Source organism: Pleurodeles waltl, chromosome 3_1 (assembly GCF_031143425.1).
Source record: "Pleurodeles waltl isolate 20211129_DDA chromosome 3_1, aPleWal1.hap1.20221129, whole genome shotgun sequence".
Lineage (NCBI taxonomy): Eukaryota > Metazoa > Chordata > Amphibia > Caudata > Salamandridae > Pleurodeles > Pleurodeles waltl.
In genome coordinates, this window is record NC_090440.1 from 1,908,917,590 (window position 1) to 1,908,939,618 (window position 22,029).

General features: G+C 41.2%; 1 protein-coding gene across 3 annotated transcripts in view; it reads right to left on the minus strand.

The window, feature by feature from the left end:
• Window positions 1-22,029, minus strand: part of LOC138285750 (aldehyde oxidase 1-like) — a 388,242-nt gene that overhangs the window by 156,570 nt on the left and 209,643 nt on the right. For all 3 annotated transcript variants that reach the window (XM_069226090.1, XM_069226089.1, XM_069226088.1), the window contains exons 20-24: window positions 13,976-14,072; window positions 10,054-10,175; window positions 8,420-8,553; window positions 7,373-7,460; window positions 6,168-6,254 (exon numbers count right to left, since the gene is read on the minus strand). In XM_069226090.1, the coding sequence (XP_069082191.1) occupies window positions 6,168-6,254; window positions 7,373-7,460; window positions 8,420-8,553; window positions 10,054-10,175; window positions 13,976-14,072 (528 nt within the window). The remainder of the gene's footprint in view (window positions 1-6,167; window positions 6,255-7,372; window positions 7,461-8,419; window positions 8,554-10,053; window positions 10,176-13,975; window positions 14,073-22,029) is intronic.

Genomic DNA, 22,029 nt, shown 5'->3' on the forward strand with positions numbered 1-22,029 from the left:
CGGGGTGCAACAAGTCTTACCCTTCTCTCTTGTTAGAAATTAGTCTTTCACACACAAAGGCAAAAAAGAAGATGCAGGAGAGTTTTCAATATATTCGTTGAAAAGACTGCAATCTACGATAAAATGTATGAGCTTCAAAGATTAGGATAGTGACAAGAGACAAAATCAGGATTGTGAAAATAAGCGATGGGAATATGAACCATCCTAACATTTTGCAATAACCATGAATACACAAACTCCTCCCTAAAAGCGTATTGTCTACCCTAAAGAGAGTAAGGTATGATAAACCTAATCTGCCCAAACCACGTTCATGAGAAGCACCCCCTGTTACCTTGGAACAAGGTCGGCCTCCAGTTCCTAAATCTAGCGATGTAGAGACGCAAAGGCTGAGGTCTGCTGCAAGTGACGCACAGTGTAGATGGAAGATCCTGGGTGCAACCCCCTCTAATGACCTTGGTCTCACAGAGTGTTTATACAAGGCCCAATTTATTGTTTGTGCAGACATCCTGACATGTGTTAGATTGTGTGTGTGTGCAAAGTTGGATCGTCAATACTATAACAAAAAAGCCTGACGTTCATATTCTGTGAGGCAGAGGGACATGATGGCAATTCAATATGTACATTACTGATAATGACACTTTCACAGAATGACAACTGATTATAACATAAAAAGATTTCTTATAGAATGCAGGAACTGCAAGTACTGTTAAAATGAATAAAAGATGAATAATAAAACAGAACATCTAGGCAAAAAGGGCACAGGCCTGCAAGCAGAGGTTAAGCTAAACTCTTGTACCCGAGCAAACTAAAATGGACCCACAACACTTGTTAGGCTGAGAGATAGTATTTATTTAACCAACAGCAATTTTTCATACCTTTCTAATTTTATGAATGTGTATCTGATGACTGCCTTGTGGAAAAGCTTACTCTCACAACTCTGGGCCTCAGTTGGTTATGGTGACAAGTTATAGGTTCACTGGTGCACTGGGAAATGATACAACCGATGCCATAGGTCTGGTCTGCTTGTTATGAAATGGTCTAGCTTGAAAAGCATTTTTAAAACAATAAACCTTTAACAGTTGGTAGTTATAACATTGTGCTACAAGCTATAGACAGGTATTTTGCTACATGTAATCTCACTGACTGCTGTAGTAGACTAGGATTTTGACATTGGCCTCCCCACTGACAAGCCCTGGGGGTTTTCACTGTTATGAATCTTAGACTCTGTTGAGAGGGATTGTGCATTATTTTGCAAGCTGTATTTTTCGTGGGTTTTAATCTGTTTATTATGAAACTTTATAGGACAAAGCCAGTTGACCTGGCCTACGTATTGTGAAAAGCATGTGTTAAAGGCAATAGGTTTTTAAGGATGGATTGTTACTACACTGTGCTAAAGCTTGTAGACAGGTATTTAGTTACATGGAATTTCACAGATCACCGTAGTAGGCAAGGATTTTGGTGTTGGTGATCCATCCAAATAGTCGGGGTAGAAGATATGCAATACAATAATCCTTGTTAGACTGTCTTAGGAGAAATAGTATTTTGCTTTGCTAACTGTAGTTTTGTATACATTGTACTTTTATGACTGTATTCTGGATGGTTGCTTTGTGAAAGCTTACACTCAGCGCAGCAGGCTTCAAAGGGTTATGGGTGATAAGCAAATGATAAAGGTTATGCTCCTGATTGTTTGTTAAAAAACATTATGATAAATGCAGCAGGCCTAGCATATGTTTGTGGAAAGCATATGTGAAAGTCATAGCCATTTAATGGTGATAGTTGTTATTCTGAATTAAGGCCACAGATTACCTTAGTAGGCAAGGGTTTTGTTGTTGGTTACCCCCTCTGACAAACTATGGGTACAGATTAGAAGATTTATACTGTGAGAATACCTGTTAAATCCTGTTAGGATAGACAGCATTTAGCTTTGTCAACTGTAATTTGTATACATTGCAACGCTATGACTATATGCCTATATGCCTGATGGTTACCTCAGGCGAAAGCTTACACTCAACGAGTAGGCCTGAGTTGGTTATGGTGAGAAGCCAATAATAACAGCTACAGGCTTGATTTGTGTGCAGCAGTCAAATGACTGTCCTGTTCATTATGACAAGTTATTGCAAAGGAAGTAAACCTGGCTTAATAACATAACATGTGACAATGGCAATACATTTCTAACATTGGATTGTTATCATGTTATGTTCAGGCTGTAGAAAGGTGTTTGACTACATATAATATCACAGACAACCATTGTAGGTAAGTGTTTTGGTGTTGACTACCAACTCTGAAAAGTCTCTGGAGTAAAATTTCACTGTGATGTTTCTTGTTATGCCCTACTGAAAGTAGTTGTATTTTATTTTGCCAACAGTAATTTTGTATATGTTTGTCACTTTATAAATGTATGCACGATGGTTGCCATTTTATGTGTACTTCAGTAGACTTGGATTGTAAATATTGTCAAGCCATTGGGAAAGGCTAGAGGGATTATTGTTCACTGGGAAAGGTTTTATCCTATTCCTTAGGTGTGATCTGTTTATAACGAAAATGTATTGAAAAGCAAGTAAGGCTTTTTTTATTTATTGTAAAAAGCATATCTTAAAGGCAATAAAGTTTTTAGGGTAGATTGTTATTACACTGTGCTAACGCCTGTAGGCAGGTATTTTGTTACATGGAATCTCCCAGATTACTGTAGTAGTCAAAGGTTTTGGTGTTGTGACCCACTCAAACAAGCCATGGGGTTAGGTTATTTTCACTTAGATAATCCTTGTTAGGCTTTATTAGTTGGGATTTTATATTGTCTTTTATACATATTTGTAATTTTATTGTGGTATACCTGATGATTGCCTGTGGAAAGGCTTATGAAGAACACAGTGGCTCTAAATTGGTTATATCAACACACAAATGATATAGGTTATAGGCATGATTGTTTTTCTAATAAAACGTTAAGACAAGTACAGTAGGCCTGACATATATCAATAACGTACATTATGTAATTCACTGTCTGTATGTCTGATAGTTCAGTTGCCTTGCATGAAAGCTTAAACCTGTCCAAGAGGCTTCAGTTGGTTATGGTGACAAGCCAATAATAGCTTGAGGAATGATTGGTTCACTAGGAAACAATATTTCCTCTGTCATAGGTGTGATCAGTTTATATTGAAACGTTATGATACTTGCATTTGCCTAGCATATTGATTGTGAAAAGCATATGTTTAACTCAATAGCCTTTTAAGGGGTTGTTATTTCTCTGTATAAAAGCCTGTAGATTTTCTTACATGGATTATCACAGATTATCTTTAAGGGAAGGATTTTGGTGTTAGTTGCCACCTGTGACAAAACCTAAAGATAGAAGATTTGCACTGTAATAATTCTTGCTAGAATCACTTCTTAGTTGCCTGCCAGGATGTTGTAATAAAAAAACATTAAATAATACATGCATCCAAATATATAAATACATATCCAGCTAGATACATAGAGGGCCTTTGGGTCAGCTCTATTTTGCTACTGGTCTGTCAGAGTATCATTTGCATTTAGGTTCCATCCATCACAACATACTGCACAAGGCAATGGTTCAGGGCTCTCTTGCCCTATGACTGACAGCATTTTCTGTTCACTAGGATACATCCACAATAAAATAAGCACGCTTCAGTGTCAGGATGCGTTGGCCAGTCCTTTATTTGTCAGTTTTCTCTTTTTATAGTTCCCTGTTCATTTATTTGCTTCTCATCTTTTTGTTTTATTGTTTCTTAACAGGATACTACAGCACTTCAGGCAGTGCTAAAGGGGTGTTACTTGCTGCTCATTTAATCTGTAGTGCGCTTTATTGCACATAGTCACTTCCTCTAAACCAAGAGACCATTACGGAGTGCTGTTGTCCATAATGTATCACTGTTTTACCACTCCAAAATGGCTAACACATTGGTCCTAAATGTGGCAGCCATGCTGGAGTTTAAAACAATGATTTACAAAACCGTTGCAAAATAGACGCTGCTGCTATATTTAGTTTCCTTATTGCAAGCATATGCCCACAGTGTTTAGGTAGCAGCATGTTTTATTTTTTCTACTTGTATTCTTTTAATTTATCTTGCATATGTTGTTGAGTTTGTGTGTGTTTTATTGTGATTGAGTCAGAAAGTGAATGCAAGAATGAGTGAATAGATCAATGAATGGGTGCATGAGTGCAAAAATGAGTGACAAACTGCATGCACGATTACCTACTTAGGGGGTCATTCTAATCTTGGTGGGTGGCTCAGAAGACCGTACCGCGGTCAAAAGACCACGGCGGTCATTCTGAGTTTCACGCTGGGCTGGCGGGCGACTGCCAGAAGGCCGCCCGTCCGCCCAGCGGGAAACCCCCTTCCACGAGGATGCCGGCTGCGAATGGAGCCGGCGGAGTGGAAAGGGTGCGACGGGTGCAGTTGCACCCGTCGCGGTTTTCAGTGTCTGCTATGCAGACACTGAAAATCTTTGTGGGGCCCTGTTAGGGGGCCCCTGCAGTGTCCATTCCATTGGCATGGGCACTGCAGGGGCCCCCAGGGGCCCCACGACACCCGTTCCCACCAGCCAGGTTCTGGCGGTCAAAACCGCCAGAACCAGGCTGGCAGGAAGGGGGTCGGAATCCCCATGGTGGCGCTGCCTGCAGCGCCGCCATGGAGGATTCTTCAGGCCAGGGGAAAATCGGCGGGAAACCGCCGGTTTCCCTTTTCTGACCGCGGCTTTACCGCCGCGGTCAGAATTGGCCTGGATGCACCGCCAGCCTGTTGGCGGTGCATCCGCGGTCCCCCCGCCAGGGTCGGAATGACCCCCTTAGTGCCTAAACCCATCAATGACACAAAAGATGCTTTCTTTCATAGGCCAGACCTATTGGCATTGTCAATGCTTGATAACTTAGAGAAAGAAGAGTGATTTATTAAGTTAAGATGTGCTCCTTTTAGGGTTCCTTACAGTTTTGTGTGTATAAGACTGCTGACATTTATTTCACAGTATTATACACCAAATTTGCATCGTATTTTAATAACATAACGATGCAGGGGAGCACACCTAGACTTTTATAATTCACTCTGAGACTGAAGAAAGGCAGAAAGTCACATGACAAAAATGACTTTACAAACTTAGCCAACTGATTCACATTTGAGGAAGTGGAGGAACCAGTGTCAGGCATCCAAGGTTTTCAGAAGACCCTGTTCATCCTAAATATATTTGGGTAAATGCACTACAAGGAAACTAATTGAACTCATACAAAATCAAACAAATGTCATTTGGAAAACAAACACAGGTGCTGTCACATTAGGGTTTTGGGGCTCTTAGCTCACACAAAAGTGTTGGTTAATCTAATATCTTCTGAAGATCCTCTGCTAATTTACCTTTGAAACAGCCTATAATATGAAACACACGCAGCTGTTGCAGCTTCTTTTTAAGGCATTAGCTTGACTAACATCGAATGTCGTGAATCTTTCCCTCATAGTCACTGAAGATACAACTACTTTCAAGACAATGTGTTTTCCCAAAATATTACCATTGCATCACTACTGCAACATCTTACCTCATGCCTAGGGGCTTTGCTGGTGTGTGACTGCTCTAAATTTAACTTAACATAACATTTTTATAGACAGGTTACTGAAAGGGCCAAGATGGTCCTACAGTCTGGTGAAAAGTTGACCTCACACCATCCTGTACCATATCAGTCCTTTACTTACATGGCTAAATCTTTGACTGTTTCACCTGGCCTTCCTGCCACTGTTTGAGGTTGTTTGTGGGACCGTCACAAACAGTCCTGTCTACACCACTCATTTTGTCCAGAACATTCATATTTATTTGATTGTGCGGCAATAGCACAACACTTCAGCATGACATCGTCAACTTTAAGCACAGGTCGCCCTGACTCTAAATTTAGAGTAATCCATGACTGCCAATCCTGGTTAAAAAGTGTCATTGCAAATCTCCTGCAATTGATTTAGCACTCCAAATTTTAAGTGAGGGCCTGAGAATAAAAGGTGCACAGCACAACGAAAATGGATGTTGTCCTAAAAATGTGTTTAGACAAACAGTGCTTTTGTCTAACCACACCATTCTGGATTTTCTGAGAATTTGCAAAGCTAAATGTGCAGCTCTGTGCCAAGATTCAACTCAACAATGTGTATACAGCAGAAATATACTACTTGAGTTGACCTTACCAGAATAGATTCGTCAAACGTGCACCCTGCATTGCTGTAATGTAAGATATCCACAGCCAGGATGCGGCCATCATTCATGAATCCCACCTGGAAAAAAGGTGGCAGGGATGTGTGAATTACTAATATATGGCACTCTAAAACACAGCTGAAAAAAGAACATTACAAATAAACATAACTCATTTCTGGCGGAATATTGTTTTTCTTGGCCAATGACGGTTTACTTGAATCCATCTCAACCTTTTTCAGTTTTATTATCTGGATAGATACTATTTCACATAACTGTCAGAATATGTTTCTGCATAGCAGTTACTTGTCAATACAACTTGTACAACATTACCTATTTTTAATTAAATTAGAGTATGCTCCTATGATGAATCAACCTGACGTATCCAAGGTATTTACAGAGGTTGCACAAATTATTCTCATAGTATACTACAGATCCATTTTATTGAGCCACATTCATTGTTTTAATCCTCGAAAATATGCTTTTATTTCATATTGGAAGTGTCTGCATTGTATTTTTGTGGTGAAGTGAAAGGTGTGCTTCTTTGGTTATCTAACTCTTCTGGTGTAGCCTATTTTCTATCCAACCAGACTTTGCAATGTTTAGGTTTGGTGTACATTCTAGCACAGTAATGTCCTGGCAGAAATGTGAAATGTTTTCTGTGTATGCATAGTCTGAAAAGCTTTGTCAAATTAGCTTTTTAGACAATAAAAATATCCATTATGTTCAGAAAAGTAGCAACAAGAGTCATGTTAGATTTTGGTTTGGTCTCAGTACAAAATTTGCAAAACTGGTGTTTTGTTACTTATACTCAATTTATAGCTTTTACTTTGTTTTGGCAAACAAATGCATTGGGTTACAAATAACATCAGATGAAACTGATGTATTTTGAGAGTGTTAGTCTGTTGCTATGCCATACAGAGGAGAAAGTGATGGATTAAATGCTCGAATCAATCTCAGCCACTGGTAATTACTCAGGCTGCGTACCAGTCCATTGTTGTTGTGTAGGGCTTTGAATGTTTTCATAGAAGCCCACCCCTGGCACTGCTGAGTGTCAGGTTTGCTGAATACCGAGGGGTGACTAGTCTTGATTCCACCTCATGCTTTTGTCCATTTCCATTTCCTTTCTTTTCATCCTTCATCCTACCCATGCAGGTTCTTTTTCATCCCTTTATTTGCCACTGTTCATTATTTTACTCACCTTATACTTTCCAAGGAAAGGGTGTCGGCCAGCTGTCATTAGCATATCAACGTCACGCTCTAAAATACAGCGCACTGGAAGTTTGATCCTGAAGGAAATACAATATATATGCATTCTATTGTGTTTTCAAGCACAGTATAGTAGTAAATGTGGCTTTTCATTTTTAATTTATAAACAGAAATGTACAATGCTCCTGGTTACAAAGTGATTTGCATACACAGTGTTTGCATGGTTTTAATCTAGAGGGATAGCAAGTATATAAATCATATTTAAAGCTTTCTCTGCAGATTCTCGGAATGCTGTAGGGATAGATCCTTGTGTTAGAGGGTACAGTAGCACTTTGTGGTCAAGACTTGTATTAGAAGATATTGTAGTACTCAGTGGACAAGAATTGCATTTGAGTGAACTGTAGTACTTTGTGGTCAAGATATATGTTCAGGAGTACTGTAGTACTTCGTGAACAAAACTTGTATTAGTGGGCCCTGTTGTAGTTTGTGATTAAGACTTATATAAGAGGGCACAGTAATACTTTGTGGTCAAGACATGCATTATTCAAGGCATATATTAGTGGGAACAATAGTAGTTTGTGGTGGACACTTGTATTACAGGGTAAAGCAGTACTTTGTGGTCAAGACTTGCATGAGAACTTGTATGAGGAAAATACTTGTATTAGAGGGCATTGCAGTACGTTGTGCGCAATACTTGTATTAGAGAGTACTGTTAAAGTTTGTGATGAACACCTGTATTGCAGCGTACCGCATTGCATTATGGACAAAGCCTCAATTAGAAGGCACCATAGTACTTTGTGGTCAAGACTTGCACTAGAGGGCATTATGGTACTTTGTGGTCAAGGCGTATATTAGAGGTACAATAGTACTTTGTGGCCAAGGTGTATTGTGGAGGTTTCAGTAGTATTGTCTTGTTGATAAACATGGATGCTTGGGTACAATCATGGTTTGTGGGGAAAACAAGCTTGAAGCAATAGTGATGTTTTTAGTTAACATGTTTGAACACATACATTTGGTAGTGTGCAAAGTGAACACTTACTTGTTAGCTGCAACTGCGGTGGCGCATGCAAATGGAGTTGCCTTTGTTAACTTCCCTCCAAATCCCCCGCCAATTCTTTTAGTATGGATGGAGACTCGGTTAGAAGGGACACCCAAAGCTCTGCACACCATTTGCTGGAAAAGATATTCACAACAGCTTATAAAAAGGCATGGTTTGTAGGTTTGCAGTTTATATGACTTTAGACATTTACGCTTTTTGCCGCTGTTCAGCAGCCCATTGCCCTGTTAGGACAAATGGTGATGCCATGTCAAGTTGGAATCTTTAGAATGGTGGCACTGCACAGTCAGTCAGAAGAACCTTGAGTAACAGTTAAAATAGTGATGCCAGTCAGGCCTCCACCATTTGTATACCTTTAGGGGATGATTGCTGCTAAGAATTACACATTTCTTTGGGAAGCTCCTGTGAAGTCTTGCAGTGATGGCTATCCAGCCATCATGTGGAAAGCTAGTTCAGGAGTTTGCCCTGCACATCTGTTCTAACATGCAACTTCAGACCTGCATACGGGAATGTACAGAATATGTATTTCTGCAGTTCTATTTAATGCAAATAAGATGGTTGAGGCCTAAAAGAGCTTTAATTCATTCACTGTTATTTGTGTAGAAATTAAAAGAGGTATATAGTCTCAGCATGTCGCATTATGGGCACTTTACAGGTCTGACATTGCCAGAATGACCCTACTGGAGGAGAACTGTCCTCTTGGCACCCGTAGGGTCCTTGCCTTTATGGAAGGACATTTTTTCAGATTCTTTGTTGGACTCTAAAGCGAGAATTGATCCTTAGAAGGAGTGTCTGATTCCATCTGGCAGAACGTTGGTGGAGAGAGGAGCAGGGGGTAGTGCTGATGAACTACTCTTGTGATGTCCTCTGTACCTTAGAGGATATAGTGGTGGTCCTGGGTCTGTTAACTCATTCAGAAGAGGTAAATCTGAATCCTTAAAAATAATTATATCAGGAAAAGATGGGATAGATTATGTACAACTCTTTCAGGCCTTCATCAAAACTAAAGAAGGCATTTGAGGAGGTGGGCTAAGATATAATTTTCCTTTAAATACCTTTTAGGTAGCCCACACCATAAACTCAATTGATACTTGCTGCTTAAATACCAGTCACTATTTTTAACTCATGTAAATAGTCTGAGTTTTGGCAGCCTTATAATGAGAGGGTGAATTGACCGTGCAGAAATGTAAATGCAATCTAGATAAAGCCCATTGTGTTTTCCTACAGGCTTCATTTTGTTGCACATCATTTACCAGGGGCCGAACCACTGATCACTAAGGGGACACATGCTTTTTTAGGGATCTATTGTGAGCTATAAAGTGCTTTGCGTCTCTCTAACTAATAATTTTTAATGAAAAACTGACGATTGCCACTCGATATGCACAATAACTTAGTACAACTGGTTCAAAATCTCCATTAGGTAAAAAGGTAAATTAATTTATTTTAAAACTGGCAAAATGAATAATCACAATCCTATTTTGGTCAAGCAGTTTTCCAATTAATTATTTGACGTCTCTCATCTATAAAAACAGACTACGTGTGACAATGGATTGGCAGCTAGCCCATGTGGGTCTGTGATTTCTTGTCCCACAGTAGTAGGCTGGTAGCCAGTTTACCTGGGCAGATGAGGGACTTTGCGTGGAAAGGTAAATATCCATTTCTTTATCCTCTTTTGGGACAACCAGGGCAGTGTTGGTTTCCATGTAGAATTGCTCCTGCCCTCCAACGTGGAGTTGTCCTGTACCAGGAAAAAACACATAAGAAATAACTCTCAGTACTTACTGAAAGGATGGTGGCACGAAAGGGTCACATACACACAAAATACACCAGCAAGCTTTCTAACTGTAGACATGGACCTGTATTACATAAACTTTGCACTGGTAAAATAAAATTAAAAACAAAACAATCATAATCATTTTGCACCATTTTTAGGTCTTGATACCTTTGAGTACAGATTTTGCTTAGGTAAACACGGTGTGGGTTTGCTGAAAAAGGAATTCTTGTCCTGCACGGTTTGCCTTGTGTGAAAGCTTATGGTTAATATAGCCTGAATTGATCATGGTGACATGCCACCGTTCAAGGACAGAGGTGTGACCTGAAAAGTTACAACAAAGGCAGTGGGTCCAACTTATTTATTGTGAAAAGCATACGTTGTAGCCAATAGGTCTTTAAGGTTGGCTTTTAAGGGTGGACTGTCATTATACTGTATTAATGCTTGTAGACAGGTATTTTGATAGAGGGAATCTCGCAGATTACCACAGAAGGGAAGGGTTTTGGTGTTGGTGAGTTGAGGGGCAAACCCTTTTGCACTTCAAAATCCTCGTTGTTCCATTTTAGGAATGTTTGTATATAGTTTTGACAAATCTAATTTTCTACATATTTTAATAATATGACTGTATGCTAGTAGTTGTCTTGTGGGAAGCTTATGTTGAATACAGTAGGGCCTAAATTGGTAATGGTGACAAGTTAGTGATAAAGGCAAGAGGCCTGATTGGATTACTGGAAGTATTTATAGCAGAGGTCATAAATCTAATCTACCTTTAAGAGTGGATTGTTATTCAGCTGTATTAAGGCCTGTAGACAAATACTGTGTTACGTGGATTCTCACAGATAAGTAGACAACAGTTTTGGTACTGCTTTCCCTGTAGGATTGTCCCCTCTGACAATTCCAGTGAATATAAGGTTTGCACTTTGATAATCCTTGTTTTCCCTTTCTGGAGGCGTTGAATATCGTTTTACCAAATTTAATTTTGTGTGTATTTATAATGTTCTCACTGTATGCCTGATGGTGCCAGTAAATGTATAGGCTCAATGGATTGTTTGGGAAAAATGTCAAAATGGAATAGGTCTGAAATGTATATTATGAAAAGTTATGACAAAAGTTAATAGGCCTGACCATTTTATTGTGAAATGCCTTTTTAAAGTCAATACGCATTTAAACTGCACCGACGGCTGTAGTCTTGTACTTTGTTACAAAGCTTTTTACTGACTATCATTGAGGGCAAGGATTATGTTGTTCGTTAGATACACTGAAAAACAGTTGGAGATGAACCTTGTTAGCCCTTCAGAGGGGCTGTATATTGTTTTTGGATTTTAATTGTGTATACATTTCGAATGTTATGACTGTGTACTTGATGATTGACAGCTTATGTGCCATACAAGAGGCTAAGCTGAACAAAAAGGCTTTAAGCCTGATTAGTTCATCAGAAAATGTTACATCAGACGCCATAAGTATAATGTTTGTTAAGAAAGTTTATGTCAAAAGCAATAGGCCTAACGTATCTACTGTGGAAATCACATATTAAAGACAATAGGCTTTTAAGAGTGGATTATTATTATACTGTTTTAAAGGCTATAGACAGATATTGTGTTACATGGACTCTCACAGATTACTATAATGGTAGATCACTATAATAGGTAATGGTCCTGGTGTAATGTAATGTAATGTAAGGTGGATTTGTAGAGCACTGTTTGTCACCCGTGAGGGTATCCAATCGCTGGTGTTGATGTCTCTGACAAAAGCTATGAGTAGAAGATTTGCACTACAAGAATTATTAGGCCCTCTTAGGAGGGGTTGTATGTTGTTTTACCAGCTCTAACGTAGTACATATTTGTTATTTTATGACTGTATTCTTAATGATTACCTCGTATGAAAGCTTATGTTCAATATGGTAGGCATGGGGTGATTATGGCGAGAAACCAATTATAAATTAATTGGTTCATCAGGAAACGTTATGTCAGATGCCATAGGTCATATGTGTTTATTATGAAAGATTGCAACGAAGGCAGTAGGCCGCACTTATTTATTATAAAACGCAGATGTCATCACCAATAGTCCTATAATGGTGGAATAGTATCATACTGTGTTAACGCCTGTAGACAGGCATTTTTTTACATGGAATCTCACACATTAATGCAGTGCGCAGGCATTTTGGTGTTGGATGAGAAAATCTTTGGGTAGGTTGGAAGTTATAACCCTTGCTAAACCCTCTTAGGAAGGCCTGGCAGGTGTAATTGCTGGGCCCTTGTAATACAAATTAGCATTACAAAGTCTACCAGCATATACTCTTGTTTAAGTATCATTCACATCCTGCTTCTCGCTGTGACATCATACTGCTTGGAGTAATGGATCAGCCCTTTTCTGCAATTAAGTCTACTGCCCTGTGAGCAACAGCATTTGGCCTGATCCCATTTGTGCATGCACCTGAAAATGAGTGTGACTGATGGCCAGTCTTCTGGTTTTCCATTATTTCTTTTCGTAGATCCCCTTCCCCTTCTTTCCACCTTTTTTTAAGAGCTTCCTGCAGCTTCCTAGGAAGCGCTGCAAGGCTTGATTCATCTGCAGTTCACTTCATCCTCCTCACTAGTTGTGAATGGGAAGCCATATTGGTATAATATTGTCCATAATATATCATTATTTACTATTACAAGATGGTCACCATGTATAGAAGCATTATGTTTGCCACCTCGGAGCAGTGTGACACTGATATACTATACATTTTAGCATTGGAAGATGGCTGCCCAGTGCAATGTTTACTGAGCAGATATCCTGGAATGGAATTGCTAATAGTGTATCATTGTTTCTACAGCTCCATGATGGCCAACATTTGGCTTCTAAACTTGGCAGCTCTGTTGAAACTTTAAAACAACCATACACTATGTACAACACCATTGCAAGGCAGCCACCTGCTAATATGTTTCATTTTATTTTTACAATGCAAGCTTATGCCTGCCAAGTTTAGATGGTGGTTTATTTTTTTTTCTATTTTCATTCTTTTATCTTCCATATGTTAGTTGAGTTTGTCGGTTGTTTGAGGATGGTTAATTGTGTGAATGCAAAAAATGAGTCGGTTGGTCGACGAACCAATGGGAGGATGAGTCGATGAGTCACTGAGTGCATGCATGATTACTTTTTGCATGCCTAAACTCAGCAGTGACGGAAGAGCATTTTCAGTTATAAGCCAAAGGCATTTTCAGTTATAAGTCAGATTTGCTTGCATTGCCAATGATTGTACTGCTTGTTTAATATGGAACAAGTGAAATATATTTTACTCTATTCCATATTATGGAAGAATTTTTGCACAAGGGCAAGCAGGTAATTGTGAAACCAAATGAATGACACATACTGGCTAAAAATAGATTCTCTAGTCCATGAATGACCATTCAAAAATAGAACAAATCGATTTTACATAATTTTCGCTACTGAAATTACAAAACGGATCAGGCCCATTTTTGCATTCAAATATAGTTACATCCGACACAAGGTCAAAACACTTTCCTTCACTTCTTTTTTAAGCTAAGTGAAAACGGGAAAATGGTGTAAAATCAGTGCATGCCATGTTTGCCTTAATGCAACTACCAATCGCTCAGTTTCCCGTTACAGATTCAGTGCAAAAGGTGAGAAGAGGCTTGCTCTGTTGCTTCTGCCAATGCATCACTTTGTGGAATAGCCCATGCTGGCTACAAGCAGAGCACTGCAGAAGGCGCTCATCCATCCTACATAATGCGTTGCCCAATAAAAGCACATGTTGGCAGTACCTTCCAGAATTTGATCGCAGGCTTTGAAAGCTTCATCCACGTTTCCATAATGTGCTTTTCTTTCTGGCGGATAGAAGGAATTGTTCTTGATGGCGTCCTGGAAGAGAACACACACTGCATATATTAGAGCTCTTAAAGGGGTTGGGGGTGTCAAGTCTGCGGCCTGACGAACAGCTAGAGTTGCAGCAGAAGTCGCTCAGCGCAGGGCACACATGGATGCACACACACGATGTACTTGTTGTCAAAGACCACAAGCTACCACTTGCCCATTTATTTATCTCCCCGTGCCGCGCCCGGCCCTCAAAGTGAAAAGTGACAACAATGTATGGTAGAGGCCGGGTGGCACTCTACAACCCTTCAAACTTTTATTAGATTGCAAGCAGTAATCCCTCAGGCTCCTGCTTAGAGTGGGGTTTGGGCAGAGACCACACTTCTGGCTCCGGGTACTATCTTCACTCTCACTCTACAAGTTGCGTGTGACGGTCCCATATGATGACATTGTCCCAGATCTGAAGGGTCGGGTCCTTCCTCGACGTCCAAGGCTGGTTTTGTCGTTGGTGGCTTTTCTTTCCTCTTGGATTTCTTTGATATCCAGTACAGCCGGCCACCACTCAGGAGTTGCTGGGATACTGTCTCTCGTGGGTCTTCAGAATAGGAGATCAGCTGGGGCACAGTGAGTGGTGGTGTTAGCGGTCTAATGATAGGCTCTCAGTAACCTATGCAGACAGCATTCTGCATCCTCAACCTGGTCAACTATACTTAGTGCTCGATTCAGAGTCTGCATGAATCTTCCAACCTACCCATTAGCTTGAGGCCACTGAGGGCTTACCTTTAGGTGGTGGGTAGCAAGAGATGACAGGTATTCCTGGAACTCGTGTCCCTGAATTGGAGGCCCGTTGTCATAATTTATTTCTTCGGGTAGGCCCATCAGTGCAAAGGTCTTTTCCAAAAAGGGCTTCACAATTGAGAATGCCGCTGACTGAACCAATTTTACAATAGGGAATTTAGTATGAGAATTCAAGAGCACTATGGTGAGACATCCATCCAGGAAGCTCCTGAAATCCATGCTTATCTTTGACCATGGTCTTAGGTTGGGCGATTCGGTCAGCACCGGGGCTAGCAATGACTCCCTGCTGGTGATCGCGCATGAGTGGCAGCTCCACACTCTCTCATCCAGTACAGTGTCCATCCCTGGGAACCCCACTTTGTTGCTCAGTTTAGCTTTTGTCTGGTGACCTTGGTGCGTCAGATCAATCATTCTGGCCCATAGACTTTGAGGCATTACTATTTGCCAACCTCTCAGCCGCAGGCTTTTCTTACTTTTGCCCAGTTCATTCCACACTCTCCATATCTGCATTTGTATTTGTATTTATGTTTCTTGTAAAGCACATTCAAACCAGTGGCATTGAAGCGCTAAACAGGTAAGAAAGCCGGAGCTATTCCAAGTTCTAGAGGGAAAACAGCCAAGTCTTGAGTTGCTTGCGAAATGGAATTCTGGGATGAGATTCCTCTAATCTCAATTGAAAGAGAATTCCATAACGTAGCGGCTGCTGTTGAAAAAGCCCCATCCCCCATTTTACTTTTTTGCTCCTCGGGGTCCTCCCCATTTTATGATTTAATGATCATAGTGAGCAACTAGGTGTATACCAATTGATTGCAGTTTGTAAGTATCCTGAACCATGGGAATGAAGAGCTTTATGCGTCAAACACAGCGTCTTAAAGGTAACACGTTTTTTAATTGGAAGCCAGTGCTGCTCCTTAACGCCCTCCTTAATGTAGGAAAGCCTGGATAACCCGAGCACCAGTCGGGAGGGTGAGTTTTGAGCAAGTTGTAGCATGTGCAGGGATAGTTGGTTAATATTCAGGTATAGGGCATTACAGTAGTCCAATCTGGACACAAGAAGAGCCAGGGTTACCGTCACTCTAAGTTCCTGTGGGTTAAATGGCAGGACTTTCTTTAGAATTTTAATTAGCCAGGAGCATGTGTTAGTAACTTTATTTGCCTTGGCATCAAAAGTTAGTGCTAAATCGCAAATAACCCTGAAATTCCTAACAGCAGGTGTTGGTGTGCATTATTTTTCTACGTTATTATATTTTCTACACAAATCCATTACTAAGAATACATGATTACTCATTAATATTTTTATTAAAACACCTGCACTAGCAAGGGTGTAAATTTAGCCAGGGTCGCACCCCCAACTATTTCATCATTGTACTCAGTGACCTGTACTCCTGGATTCGCATGGGAGGCTGAGAAATCTTCAAGATCTTATCTTTGAAGAAAATAGCTACACTGTCACGTAAATTCGGCAGGTTTTCCAACTCCTGAAAGGAGATGGGGGCGGCTAGGACCTTTACTACTTTAAACAGCTCTTTCAGGGCATTGCCTGCACTTCTGATTTTCTTGGAGAAATAGGATGACTTGGCACGTTTTATAGTGCTTTTGTATATTCCCCATAGCTCTCAGAGTTTCGTTCTTTCTAGTGGTCTAGGGTCAAGTTTCAATTTCCTTTCCTGTCTTCTACATGACCTCTGGAGTATCTTAAGCTCTTCGGTATACCATGGGGCTGAAACTTTTTCCCAGATTTAGGTTTGATTTCCCTCAAAGGGGCCACCATATAGATTGCTCCTCGAACTCAGGAGTCAAAGACTGCCATTCGCAATCCAAATCTTCCCTCAAGCTTCTCCTGACATCTCTCTAAAGTTAGGGTGAGATCCTCTTTTTCAATGCAGTTCCAGTTTCTACTGGGAGTTGTGAGAGTCTGCTTTGATTCCTTTCATCTCCTGTATTTTACTTCAAAGGGGATCAGGCTATGATCTGTCCAATCCAGCTGCCTGCACTTCTCTACCATGATAAATTCCTGAGTAGAGAAAATGCCATCCAGCATATGGCCCCAGTATGAGTATTTGAGGTAACCCCATGATTCCAACAAAAATAGGTCATAACGGCCAGGAGGGTAAGAGTGTCACCATCTTCCCTATTCTCCAAGTGGAAGTAAAAGTCTCCAAGAATTAAACTGTGGTTCGCGGAGGTTAACGGTTCGGTAATTTGGGACCAGTTCTCTAGGAGTTTCTTCTTAGGTCCAGGTGGACGATAGACTAGGAGCCCTTCTATTCTTAAGATAGTCCCTTGTTTGATCTTAAAGTAACCACCTTCACAAATATCTGGAGTGGCCATTAATGAATCTATACTGCAGCCCAAATTATGTTTGTAAATAATCGCCACACCACTTCCCCTCCTATCTTGCCTATCTAGCCTCACTACACCATAGCCTATAGGCAGAGCTGTGACAAAGTCCAGGTCAGAGTCAGCTCTGGCCCAGGTCTCCGTAAGGAATAAGCAATCCAATTTGGATTCCACAATGATTTCCCTTAACTCTGGACTTTGCTTAATTAGGGTGCGGACATTGATCAACCCACATCTTAAAAGATTGTGAGTGGCCGTTTCTGCCTTCCTAGATGGGTCACTCTTAAGGGTTCCTGTAGGACCGTCTGTGTAGTCAATGTTAGGGCATTTCGCAGGTTCCCAAGTACAGTACCTGTGGCTCCATCCATCAGCTGAAGGAAGAGGAAACTCCTCCCTAGTCTCACAGCATAATTTGAGCATGTAACTTCTGAGCTTTGCCGATGTATATTGTATCCGGGTGATGTTTTTATTGTGGCCAACATCATCTCTGGCCCCTGGACCCTGTCGGGCACGGACGGGCGCAGGCGGGCTTGCCTTAGACGTATCTTTGGCACGCTAGCGGTGCACCCGCTGTCTATCCCAGCTAAATACAGTTTGCCGGCACATGAGGTGAAAAAGGGGGCGTGGCACCAAAGAAGAAGACTGGTCCGATATCCTCAACCTCCAAAAAGATTACTTAAATATGGCGGACACCGTCAGGTTAAATTTAGGCTCTAACAGGCCCTTTATTCCCTGTAATAAGCTTGTAATGAGCAAAAAGTGCCCAGGAGGAAAAACACCTTTCTTCCCCACTTTCCTCCCAAGCAGAAATGCAATTTTGTTTGATTTATGGTCCTGTAGCATGATAATAAAAAGATAATGCATTATTAAAAAAAATAGCAGTGGAAAATGCCTACAACATCATAAATTCACCAATTGAGTAACAGAGTAGGAACAGGGAGATAAAAAGTTTAAAAGTTTAAGAATTTTGTGTCAGCGTTCCTGGTGGTCTGTCTAACATGCATCAATGACAAGGACCCACTGAGGAAATAGTGCCACTGTCTGCGGGCTAGAGCCTCCTTTACCCAGGAAATGCTATTGTCACCCTCAGCCATTTCTCGAATCTCTTCAATGGTAAGTGTTTTAGGGCAGGCTTCATGCACACCCATCTGTACAAAGCCCTCTATGCACCTTTTTCATCTTCTCTCTGGTGCTTTCCTTTGAGAGGTGAAGAGTGCCTTGACAAGTAATCAGCTGGGTTGTTGGTCTCCAGACAGTAGACAAAGGAGTACAGTTGCAGCTGTACAGTCCACCTTTCAATTCTCTGAGGTGCTAGTCACGCTGACCGGGTAAAGAGTGGGATCAGTGGCTTGTAATCTGTGACCACCCGAAACTGCTGACAATACTCATATAGGTGGAAGTAGGTGCACACCCACCGGATGGCCAAAGCCTCTTGTTCAATTTGAGCTTATCTGGTCTCAGTATCAGAGAGTGCCCGACTAGCATATGTGATGGGAACCCACACTCTGTCCACCTTTTCCTGCAAGAGCCCCGCTCCTAGCCCTTCTGGGCTGGCATCAACCACTAGCTCCATCCTCCACTGAGGGTTGGAGTCAATCACTAGCTCCAACCTCCGCTGCGGGTTGAAGTATGCCATGGTGGCTTTGTCAAGGAGGGCCCCTTTTATGTTGTAGAACACTGTCTTAGCTTCTGAGCTCCACTCCCATTGAGCATTTGCTTTGGTTAATGTTCTTAGCGGTTCAGATATCGTAGCTAGGTTCGGGATGAACCTTCCGCAATAGGTTGCCATGCCTAAGAAAGTCTTCACCTCTGTTGGTTTCTGGGGTACTGACACGTTTCAAATGGCATCTGCCTTCTTGGGTTCCACTTTCAGGCCATCTCAGGAGAATATATAGCTGAAGAACTCCATGGAGTTTTGGTAGAATTAACATTTCCATCAATGCAGTATCAGGCCACAAGCCACCAGTCATTGAAGGGTGGCCCCAAGCATCACATGATGTTTCTCCAGGCTTTCAAACAATATCAAGACATTGTTGCTTATGTTGATCACTCCGATCAGCGCAGATAGGGTCTCTCTGATGGCTCTCTGGAACATCTCTGCAGCAGGGGAGATGCCAAAGTTTAATCTCTGGTATCGATTGAGCCCTAAATGCTTGGAAAATGTGGTGATGTATCGGCTGGCCGGCTACAAGTCTAGCTGATGTTACCCTGAGTTTAGGTCTAACTTTGAGAACCACTTTGTGCTGTTCAGGTCTGCCACTATGTCATCCATGGATGGCGTGATGTGGTGTTCTCTTCAGATGGCCTCGCTCAGAAGTCTCATGTCCACTCTTAACCTTATTGCTCCTGGCTGTTTTGGTTTGGGTGCAATGTCTAGCGGGGACACACACGGTGTGGGGCCGGTCACTTTTTCTATGATGGGTTGTCACCGAGCTCATCGCCAGTGTTGAGTTCGCAGCCTAGCAAATGGCTGATGTTGCAGCAACAGTCGCTCAGCGTAGGATACAAATGTATGCACACTCCATAAACTTGTCGGCAAAGGCCACAAGAAACCACTTGCTCCTTTATTTATCTCCTTCGGGCCATGCCGGCCCTCAGAGGCCAGGTGATACTCATCCAGTTGTAACTGACTCACCAGTCTTTACACTGGCTGTAAAGGTGCATCACCCTTAAAGCAATGAGCATTGCACATCGCACAATTCATAGAACTGGACTATTCTTTCTTCAGCACAAACGCTGGACCGACTGTCAAGCTAGACCTCTGCATTTTCATTTGGCCCATTTGAAACCATATATCCCTTTAAAAGTCTTGCACTGGGAGAAGCACCTTCTCTGTCCAGTCAATCACTGGAACTCCAAGGCTGTAAGAATAACTGGCAACCACCTCGAGTTTCGGGGAGCATTAAAGAATCTGTCATCACATAATCCCATGATAAAGACCACTGCTAAGGAGAGTGATAACATCTACGGTCCCACCATTCTGCTTTCCCGTTAGGATTACTCAGAGCTACAAGATCGCCACACCATTAGAGGGGCATGCTATCTACCCTGAAGCAGCGAGCCAAGCATTGCCCATATAGGTCGGATTACAACCAAACAGTGTTTCAACTATGCATTTTGAAAGAGCCATCCAGGAACTCTGTGACTAACAGAGAGTTTTGGGTCCCCACCAGGGCTACCAAGCACTACATAAATTCTGCGTTAAAATATAATACACAAGCCCACTTCCATGTTTTATATGACTGGGATAGGGATAATGAGAATGTATTATAATGAGAGCTTCAAAATGGAAATAAGTTATTCACCTGTAGCCTCGGTTCTCAGCACTGGTACCTTTCATACATTCATATGCTTGAATCCTTCCCCGGGAAGAGCTAGTAACATTACAAACAACAGTACACATGTATGCATTCACTAATACTGACATCCAAAGAAACTTCATTCAACCTATCCACATTGTTTCCATCACTGATATTTCCAACTGTCAGATTTTTGAAACCGCAAGCTCCTTTCTCATATTTTTATATTTCCCATATTTTGGAAGCCTCACAGAAGGGGTGGGCGGGCTGCACGTCAATCTACGTAAGATAGACCAATGCTGGACACCTGGAGTGACAGGTAAGTAACTTAGGGCCAGATGTACGAAGCCAATTTGCATTTTTTAATGGTCTGAAACACTATTTTGGGCCTTTAAGAAAACAAACTGGGCTTTTCTTATGTACAAAGCCCCTTTATGAAATCGCAAATCGTGATTTCTACCCTGTAGAAATCGCAGTTTGCGATTTCAGATTAGGAAATTGCAAATAGGGATTTCCTATTTGCGATTCCTATTCTGATGTATCATGCATTTCCTAAATGTGACTTGGGCATTTAGGAGATTAAATTACCATTGACTTGAAGTCAATGGTAACCAGGTGCAATTTTAAAAAAGCACCCCAAAGTGCTTTTCTTAAATTGCAGTAGAGCACACGCATGCTCCTTAGGCATATGTGTGCTCTACAGGTGCACCCCTATTTTTTGGTGCACCAAGGGGTCCTTTTGTCCATTGCCATCCTTGGTTTTGCATTTCCTAAAAAGCAATTTTCTAATAAGAAATAGCCATTTAGGAAATGCAAAACCGCCCCATTGACTTAAATACAATGGGATTTCTTAATAGCGATCTCCTAATACGGATTCCTACTATGTAGGAATTGCTATTAGGAAATTGATATCTTAGTACATTGCATTTCTTAAATAGCGATTTCTATGAACTTGCTATTTAAGAGAAGCTAAATTGCATTTTCAAACATCTGGCCCTAATTTCCTTCTCCAGCACTGGCTCTTTCATAGATTCATATGCTTGAAACCAGACAAACATATCAGTACCATCACTCAAAATGTGGAGGCAGGAATAAGGTCTACCTTATGCAAACAGATTCCCGAGGACCACTTGACTCATTGCAACATCTTTGCTTGATTGCATGTAATGCTTAAAAAAAGCATGTGTCATTCAACTTGCAGCTTTACAAGTTTCAGACAATGATACTCCTGCAAAAAATGCTGCTGTGGTAGCCATTGCACTTGTTGAATGCTCCCTGACTCTCTGTGTCAATGGCCTTTTCATTACACCATGAGCTGTAACAATACATGCACCAATCCATTTTTGCGTTTGCCTGTTTAGATACTGCATTTTCTTTACTTCCCAACCCACAGGCTACAAATAATCGGTCTGTGTTTCGTACCTCCTTGGTTGCATGTAAATAAAACTTCAGACATCTATCTTTTAATATCCGACTATTGTATTGCTTTTCAGCTGCCATTGCTGGATTTGCAAAAAACTTTGGTAATGTAATGTTTTGTCTCAGATGAAACATAGCCGGCACCGTCA